Source organism: Nematostella vectensis, chromosome 8, assembly GCF_932526225.1.
Source record: "Nematostella vectensis chromosome 8, jaNemVect1.1, whole genome shotgun sequence".
Classification (NCBI taxonomy): Eukaryota; Metazoa; Cnidaria; class Anthozoa; order Actiniaria; family Edwardsiidae; genus Nematostella; species Nematostella vectensis.
In genome coordinates this window covers 11844819-11854114 of record NC_064041.1, presented here as the reverse complement: position 1 = coordinate 11854114, position 9296 = coordinate 11844819, and the positions used below count along the sequence as shown (strand labels likewise).

Below are 9296 nucleotides of genomic sequence, written 5' to 3'. Positions count from 1 at the left end.
CCCTTCGGACCACGCCCTGACCACGCCCATCCAAATTTGTCACGCCCACCAAAATGGAAGAAGAACTGCCAAGGAACAGGTCCACGCCCTCTGCCACACCCTTTTCCACGCCCATGGCCACGCCCCCCGAATTTGACCGGGAGGTACCACTGAGTCCGGAAAACCACACCCAGGACCACACCCACGGCCACGCCCATCCACAGAACAGTGGGGAGCGCAAAAGCTACTCTCAAGCAGCACGTGGCCACCAGAACACCACAGAAGTACCGCAAGACTTCACAACCGCGCGCGTAGATCTGCCAGCCGGAGCCAACATATCCGTGCCTGACGTTCTTCGTGCCCTAAAAGATAAGCACCAGCTAGTCGGTGCGTCACTGGCACCGGGTGGCAAAGCCATAGACGTCACCTTTACAACCGAGGAAGAGACCCTCCTCGCAACCTCATCCGGCCTGGATCTTGGAGGCCGCCACCTCGAGCTCAGGCCCATCTCCGTGCGCCGAACCCATGTCTCCGTTTTCGTCGGCATCTCATTCCCGGACGATGCTTTCCGGACCGTGATGTCGCAATTCGGAGATGTTTACTCCATTGACCGGCTCTATTGGAAGGAGCCTGATCTCAAAGATTTTGAGAACGGCGTTAGACGCGTGGTTTACCAGTCGCTCTCACGCCAAATTCCCGCCAGGCTGACGGTGCAGGGTTACTCACTCGGCTTCCGGTACACCGGCCAACCTCCAAGCTGCGTGCGCTGCTCACAGATCGGGCACTACGTCAAAGAGTGCCCTAGGCCTCGCCGACGCCCTCAGCGCCGTCGCCGAGACGATTTTGAAGAACGCACCACCACCGAACAGGAGCGCATGCAGTGCGCGCAGGAGGAGGAGACACTCCCACCACTATCGCCGGATCTGCCGCTACCGACAGAGACGGCCTCTGACCGCGAAAAGGACCAGGACGAGGCAGCTGCCCCCGCAACAGCGCAAGAGCACACAATCTCCGAGGATTCCCTTGTACCAACAGAGTCCTCCCCAAAGACCGGCAACGAGGAACCCTCCCCGAAGACCGGAGAGAAAAGACCACCCGGTCTTCACTTAACAGACTCTCCCCCGCGAAAGGAAAGTCGAGCTGGAAGTCGTGCTGAAAACGAGCGGGCTTTCGTAAAGGATCTCAGATCAGACGCCCGCAGAATCGCGGGAGTGGACTCAAGCTCTCGACTGGACGCACTCGCCCTCTTTCTCCAGCACAAGCACGGTGACTACACGCACCAAAAGCTGCGACTCGCTGGATACGCAGCACAGAGCGAACTCCGCACCCGCTGGGAGAACCTGAAGGGGGAGCAGCGTGCTAAACAGCGTTTTGACAAGCTCTACCGACAACAATTCCAACACCTCTACGAGGGTAAAGATGTGCATCATTAATCTTAACCTCATGTTTATGTTAATCTATTTTTGTTTCACAATGGCGTTCTCGGTTTGCACGATTAACGTCAATGGCATCCACGAGGCGCCTAAACGTGAAAAAGTTTTTAGTGCGCTTCGCAGCATGAACTGCGATGTTGCGTTCGTGCAGGAGACCCACATTTCAACTGCCACGGAAGAGCAGCATTGGGAAAAGGAGTGGGGGGGACCGGCTTATTGGAGCTGTGGGTCTCCTCACGCGCGTGGCGTCGGAGTGCTGTTTAAGCCGTCCTTTAATTTCAAGTTTGTGAGCCTCAAACGGGATACTGAGGGCAGGTTCCTCAGCGTCCTCATTGAGGTTAACAAAACTCGCTTCTCTTTGAACAACCTTTATGCTCCGAATCTCCCGGCAGAGAGAGTCGCCTTTTACGGAAATCTTTGGCGGCTCTCTCACCCGGGAGTACCCGCCATCATCGGAGGCGATTTTAATTGTGTAAGTAACATAGCCCTAGACAAATGGGGGGGTAGCGCGCTTAGCGGTACATTAGGATACCCTGCTTTACATACCTTCCTTGAACGTTTCCGGGTCTTAGACCTCTATCGATCGCACTCACCATTGGGTACGGCAGTAACTTATATCACGCCTGATCGCAGGGTGGGAACACGGATCGATCGTATCTACGCCCCGGAACCTTTCATGAAGGGGGGGTCTTGTACCGTCAGGCCATTCCCTTTCTCAGACCACGCAGCCGTACATGCGCGCCTCACAATCCCCGACATCGAGCCAGCAGGGAGAGGTGTATGGAAATTTAATGTCTCTGTCCTGCAGAACGGGGACTTTCGCAAAAGCGTTCGCGCCTTCTGGCCCTCGTGGCAGCAGAAACGACCCCAGTTCCCAGACCGCCGGGTCTGGTGGGATTTGGGAAAATTTCACCTAAAGCGTCTTGCGATAGCCGCGTCCGTGCGTCTTTCCAAAGAAAAGCGACACCACATTGCCACCCTAGAGCGGGAATACCAACGCCTAAACACGCGCGGTGCTGACGTCTCTCGCCTCCGTGCTATAAAGCAGGAGCTAGAAGACGCACAGACCCGCGTGTTAGAAGGGGTTAAAGTCCGCTCTAGAGCACAATGGCTTGAGGAAGGGGAAAAACCCACCCGGTATTTCTTCGGCCTAGAGAGCAACAATCGCACCAAACACACCATCACCGAGCTTCACACCTCCAGCGGACGTACAGCCTCAAACACCTCAGACATCTTGGCTGCGGTGCGCGAGTTTTACACCACGCTTTACACCGCTGAAACAACCGACCCTGATTCTCAGGACTCCTTGCTCTCTAGGCTGGACGCTCGACTTTCCGAGGAGGAGAGGTCTTCACTTGAATCCCCTTTATCTGAGGCTGAGTGCCGTGAGGCCCTCACCCAGATGAAGAGGAACAAGACCCCCGGAGACGACGGTCTCCCAGCCGAGTTCTATCTCCGCTTCTGGGATTTAGTGGGGTGTGATCTGGTGGATACTTTAAATAGTGGCTACGATTATACCCACCTCTCTGAATCCCAGACGCGGAGCATACTCTCGTTGCTCTTTAAAAAGGGGGATAGACTTCTCCTCAAGAACTGGCGCCCAATCTCGCTACTAAACGTAGATTACAAGATTGGCGCAAAAGCACTGGCAAACAGGCTGAAACCCGTACTCGCGTCAGTTCTTTCTCCTGATCAGACATGCGGGGTGCCGGGACGAAGCATCTTCGAGAACAACTTCCTAATCAGGGATATTCTCGACTATGCCGAAACTAAACGACTTCCCGGTGCCCTCATTGCACTTGATCAGGAAAAAGCTTTTGATAGAGTGGACAGAGATTTTCTCGATCGCGTTCTCGAGAAAATGAATTTCGGGCCTGTTTTTAGGCGCTGGATTAAGACTCTGTACAACGGCAGTAAAGCCTCGGTATGTAATAACGGCTGGCTCACGAGCTTCTTCCCCCTACAGCGCGGTGTCCGCCAAGGTTGCCCCCTTAGCCCCATGCTCTACTGCCTTTGTGCAGAGGTTCTGGGGAACGCGATCAGGAAAGACCCTCAGGTCACTGGTCTTCATCTTCCCCAGTCAAAAGCGACGGTTAAAACAACTCAGTACGCCGACGACACGACCCTCCTGCTGCGAGACTCTTACTCTATACGCAGGGCTTTCGCGCTAATTGGTACATACGAACGCGCTTCCGGAGCAAAGCTCAATGCCACGAAATCCGAAGGTCTCTGGATCGGTTCCTCTCGAGGATCTGACCAGACTCCGGTGGATATTAAGTGGCAGAGAGACAAGCTCCATATCCTTGGAATCTGGCACGGGTTTGGAGACCTGACCGAGTTTAACTGGGCACCTCGCGTAGAAAAACTCGAAAAAACCCTCACCTTGTGGCGCAGCCGGACTCTATCCCTGAAAGGCAAAGTTCTAATAACCAATGTGCTCGGGATGAGCAAACTCTGGTACACAGCCAGTGTGCTGAGAATGCCCCCTCCTGTAGCCACAAAGGTGAACAAACTTGTCTGGGATTTCGTCTGGTCTGGTAAGACCCCCCAGGTTAGCAGAGAAAAGTGCGTGCAACCGCGAGAAAAGGGAGGCCTGGCGGCCATCCACATTCAGTCAAAGGTGAAATCCCTGCAGCTGAAATGGATTGCACAAGTGGCTAACCCTGACAATAAGGCTCCATGGGCAAACCTAGCGCGCTATTGGACTAGCCGCAAGCTCGGTATCCGTAAGGAGTGGAATTGGCTGAAAGGCAATTCCGCTCCGGTCGCGGCGCCTGGCAAACGACCCAGGGTCTATGACGATCTCCTCCAGGCCATGGCGGAGATCAAGCCTTGGCTAGCTTCCGCTCCCCTCCGAACGCTGAAGGTTAAAAACATCTACTCGGAGTTTGTAGCACTCCTCCCCAATTCATGCAAAGCTCAACAGACGTGGGAAGACAGACTGCGACTGCCAGGGATTCCCTGGTCCTCAGTCTGGCGGAACACATACGGCGGGCTGAGCACGAATTGGGAGAGCGACCTGCTGTGGAAGATCCGCCACCGCGTGGTTCGCACAGCGAGTTTCCTCACTAGCCACATGCAATGCACGTTTTCGCCGAACTGCCACCGCTGTGGCAGGACCGAGACATTAAAGCACGTGTTTTTATCTTGCGACTTTGCGACGCGGGTCTGGGACTGGGCATTTCCTATAGCTGAGCGGATTAACGCTACTCCCCTAACCCGTAATGTTAACACTGTCATCCTTACTCTTGGACTATCCACAGCTAAGGGTGACAAGAGCAAAACTAACTTAGTGGTGTACATCTTTAAACTCATACTATGGTGTCTGTGGACTGCAAGGAACACTTCTCTATTCGAGAAGAGACAAGCAGAAATAGTCAGTGTAGCTAAATATAAGATCAGAGAGAGGATAGAGAGGGACGCGGCCGTCCTCGGCCCTCTTGCCGCGTATAGCCGCTGGGGCATCAATGATGTCCTCTGCTGCTGGCGGGGCGAGGCCCTCTCTGTCCTCGTATAGCACACAATAAAACCGGGTAACCCAGGGCAACTCGCCCCGGGCCCCATCGCATTACTTCTCCTTCCCTTGCCTATCGATGTCCACTTAATTGTGCGCATGGCGATCTGGCTACCCCCCTCTTTTCCACCACTGTCCACTTAATTGTAAGCACGGTGGCTGGAGAAACATCAATACCCCCTCCGCCCCTCACTGTCCTCCCACCTGTGGAAACAGCGAGGAGGCCAACATGTATCCAATGTACAACTCCAAATATATAATGCCATACGCGGTGAAATAAACCGCGTGAACAATGGGAGGAGCGAGGCTTCCGGGGGGAATTACGCCTCTGTCGTGCAAGAGCCGGAGAGGCGGATTTCTCCCGAGATCCCTCTCTCCTCTAAAACTACACATTATCGATATTGTCAAAACAAACCATTGTAATCAAGATTAGATATAGTCCTCAACTGGATTTAAAGATTGTATAATAGATTTGATTTATTGTAAATAAACTATTCAAATACAAAAAAAAAAAGTATCTGTTCTTATCAGCTTAATATCTGATACGCTGCTCATTGAGTAGCTCATATATTAAACTGATTTTTGGAAACTGGCTGTGGAATAAGCGGCTTGCTGCGTCCCAGCCACGGGTTGTCTCGGTATTGCACTACCTCCGAGTACGGCCCCCTTCCCTTTCGGGAAGACACATTCAAGCAACACCTCGAGCATCATTTACGTGCTGTTCATGCGAGCTATAGCGGGAGAGATCAATAAGAGACAGGATCGTCATTAAGACGACGGGTCATAATCACCGCGATGCACCGTTCCCACATGGAGGATGAAATCAGCCGGGGACAGTCGGTGTACAGGGACGCCAAATAAACTCATACTTACCTGACGCGGGAGGTTTACCGTGATCACCAAGGCGGTCCTCTCAGGGTGAGGCCCTCTCATTGCACTTCGATTGGGTTGACCCCTGCGATTACCCCAAATGTGGGTAACTCGAGCGTATAATTTCTGGTAGTGGGGACCTGCGTTCGCGCTAGTCCCCGAACAATACGAATCAAGTGTAATCACAACACAATCACAACGAGCGACTCGAGAGCACGGACTTCACACCGCTTGTAATCAGTCAACTATTGTAAAATTTCTAACTTCTAATAGCGAACAACTTGCTCTCACATTACCGTCATGGTGGGCAGAGGCTTTAGTCGTGTTTGGTCTGCATTCTAGCGGTGTTTTTGCGATGAAACGAGCGAAGGTGAGCTGTGTTTTGATCAGTTGTTGCTAACCGGCGATGAAAGTTCAGTGCGACTGTTTCGTCACTAAAATAGAACAGTGGAATACGCGCGCTGCTTTGCAACCTTCGCGCTTTATTCTAGTGAGTGAAAACATGATCTCGAAAAGCATTTATTTGGACAAGGTTTACGCTATGAATGGCATCTCAGCTTGTATGAAATGTGAGCTGAGTAATGTTCGTGTTCACTCGCGGTGTAAACGCGCGACCAATGCGATAATACTGCGCACTTTCTCTCATAGTATTTTACTGCATTGAGAGACATTTCAGAGAAGCAATGCATTATGGGTAATTGAGGAAAGTTTTGGCGGCAAGGTTCCACTCCAAAACTTTCTTGAAAAACATAAAGTGCCGAAAAGGGAAAGGTTCCAAATAACAAAGCGAATCAGTTGTTCTGACATTCAAAGCATCTCCGATTTATGCAATTTATATTCCTTTTCAGCACTTCTGAAGTGTGTGGCTCGACCAAAACATTAGCCTCTTCTTGAAAATAGCACTCAACAGCACTGGAGGTGATTGCTTTGTTTTTAATTGCGGGTTCTTTGGCAATTAGCCGAATTGCTGGGTCCAAGACTTAATGATGTCTCTTCGCCACCCCACACTTCCTTTGTAGTTTCCAATTGAAGAACAATGTTTGTTCTCCTCCATAACCTAAGTTTACACGTCCCTCTTGGTAGTCTCTAGCTTCCCCCGCTAGTTTCGATGATCCGGGGACCTGACCACACGCGTCATCTGGTCATGCCTTTTTTCCTCAGTATTTTTATTTGCTTGGATACCTGTGTCTAACTGTGTAAATTGCATTCTAATCAAGGTTTTTAAAATTGTCTTATTTTGAAAAAAAGTCTACAGAAAATTATCATGATCTAGAACTCATTATCAACAGCCATCACATAGGGATTTTTTGGGTTAGGTTTTCAATATATATTTTCGATTTTTATAAGGTGCGCCAACGTTCGCACATCCTAAACACATTCTTTTTTCAACCTTTTTATAAGAACGCGTGGCCTAAGATTAAACAAATTCTAGAACCTGTTATTAACTTGTTAAGAAAATGCAACTTGCTAAGAACATGAATATTAGACGTTTTTATAAAAAAGAGTGCTTAAAGAAAATATTTTGTAAGGTTATAAAAAAATTAATTTAGGGAAGGAGAAAGGGATTTCAAAAACCAATAGTGCGCCTGGAAACCAAAAGGAATAGACATTAAATTTTGCATATACGACAGGGTGGTATAGCTGTGGAAAATATCCCGTGGACTCATGGGTAAATTTCCGATTCCGCCAATATGGCGGCTACTTGGCAGGAATGTGTTGACTTACTTAGTTCAACTGTTTCGTCTTTTTCCAAGTCAGGACTTCCTGCACTATGTACTACTGTCTGTAAAAGGTAAATTATGCACCGTTGTTGTCTAGTTTACAAGTAACAAACGATATACATACTGCTATTTAGAACGGAAGTAAGTACATTTTACTTCTTGTGTTCAGAGGTAAAAAAACTCATTCGATAACTTAAATTTTCCCAGTCCTTTCGCTTCTCATTTGCATGCACAAAAACTTCTATAGGTAGGCCTCGTATTATATTGTTAGAGCATTTTTACTCATAAGCAAGCTGTTTTATGCAACGTATTTCTGAGAGCTTACGATCTCACGACGCACAACTTTCACTTTCATCAACACTCCCCAACACTACATTGTATTGTATTCCTTTCTCAGTTGTATCTGTTTAACTATATTTCTTTTTAGAAGAATAATATGTTTAGTGTTGGAGGTGAACTCTATTAAACAATGAAAAAAAAAACGAAGAACGTACTTTGAAAACTGACTGCGAACTATGCATAAACCAATAATTCATGGACTCTGCTGAACAACAAATTTACCACCGTTTGCTTTACTACCCGGTCACACTTCCTTCAAATACTCTCAAGTATTGACATGTAGCCATGGCATGTCAAATGCTAAATGTCAAATGCTAATACTCTATCTGTGTTATGGAAATGCTGTCAAATTCCCCCAACATACACCTATCTTCACATAGAAAAATAAAGGCATAAAATCAATGATATAGCTCCATCCTCATTTGTTCTTAATCCTCTTTCTTTGCATTTTTTCTAGTGAGGATGTTATTCTTAAAGGCACAACAGAAGAGGGTTTCTTCTCATCCTTCGTAGCATTGTTATCACACAATATTGGCCTAAACATTGGACAATGTAAGTACCATGCAGTAACATATAAAAATATGAAAAATAGCCACATACATTTTCACTTAACTCTTTTATGTGGAATATATCACACATATCTACAAAAGTTTACTAATTCATTTATTTTGTTAATATTTACAAATATGAACAGCAATAGACATAACTAAGTTTTTTTTTTAATACTGTACTTGTAAAGTTTAGCAAAAAATGGGATAATTTATTTCAAAGAAGTGTGAGTTGTGATGCAATGAAAATAACTTTGTATTTCTCTCCTAGGCACATCAAATTTGCCACTAATAATCAGGGCCTGCAAAGTCTTGCTGAAGTTCTGCTTGGATAGACTGAAGAAGAAGCATGAGTTCTGCCCATTATCGAAGGTAATATATGCATCCACTCATCACACAAGCTAAACTACTATCTTTAAGGCATATAAGGGCAGTTCGCCTAACTACTATCTTTAACCCATTCGCTCCTGGGATAATAGCGCACGCGAATCGCTCTCTCCCTGGGAGTTTTCACAAGTTTTGCAAATTCCCTCGAGCAGAAAGCAAAACACATATGCGCAGTAAATTGCGAGACAATATTACATAAAAGCAAATCGTGCATCCTATTCAGAAAAAGACGAGGAATCTGATAGTGTACAAATTAATCTGTAAACAACTAGGAAAATATAAAAACTAGACTATTATTTATCAAGCTTATTCAAATTTGTTCAATATCGTTATTCAAATTTGTTCAATATCGTGAACACGAAGAAACAAAACACAACTTCTTTTGACAAAATTCTTCTTTAATAAATACACAAATCAATACAATATTTTAAATAAATGTACTCTCAGTATCCCTGAATACATTCCACGAGTTTATTCCACAGATAAGATTTAAAGACTTGGTAAA

The 9296-nt window shown here is 47.4% G+C and overlaps 1 protein-coding gene, 1 long non-coding RNA gene, 1 other non-coding gene and 1 pseudogene across 3 annotated transcripts in view; all 4 read left to right on the top strand.

Annotated features, from left to right (window-relative positions):
• The first annotated feature begins 5392 nt into the window (after positions 1 to 5392).
• LOC116612471 lies at positions 5393 to 5598 on the top strand (annotated as a pseudogene).
• Positions 5599 to 5791: 193 nt separating this feature from the next.
• LOC116612468 lies at positions 5792 to 5957 on the top strand. Its single transcript, XR_004293922.1, has one exon. It is a non-coding gene; the product is annotated as a U1 spliceosomal RNA (small nuclear RNA).
• A 117-nt stretch (positions 5958 to 6074) lies between these two features.
• LOC125570227 lies at positions 6075 to 7066 on the top strand. The gene is made up of 2 exons (XR_007312575.1): positions 6075 to 6166; positions 6645 to 7066. It is a non-coding gene; the product is annotated as an uncharacterized LOC125570227 (long non-coding RNA).
• A 367-nt stretch (positions 7067 to 7433) lies between these two features.
• LOC5515332 (E3 ubiquitin-protein ligase UBR4) overlaps positions 7434 to 9296 on the top strand; it is a 99576-nt gene continuing 97713 nt past the window's right edge. The window contains exons 1-3 of the mRNA XM_048731809.1: positions 7434 to 7588; positions 8314 to 8408; positions 8676 to 8776. Coding sequence (XP_048587766.1) covers positions 7488 to 7588; positions 8314 to 8408; positions 8676 to 8776 — 297 coding nt within the window. The 5' untranslated portion in view covers positions 7434 to 7487. The remainder of the gene's footprint in view (positions 7589 to 8313; positions 8409 to 8675; positions 8777 to 9296) is intronic.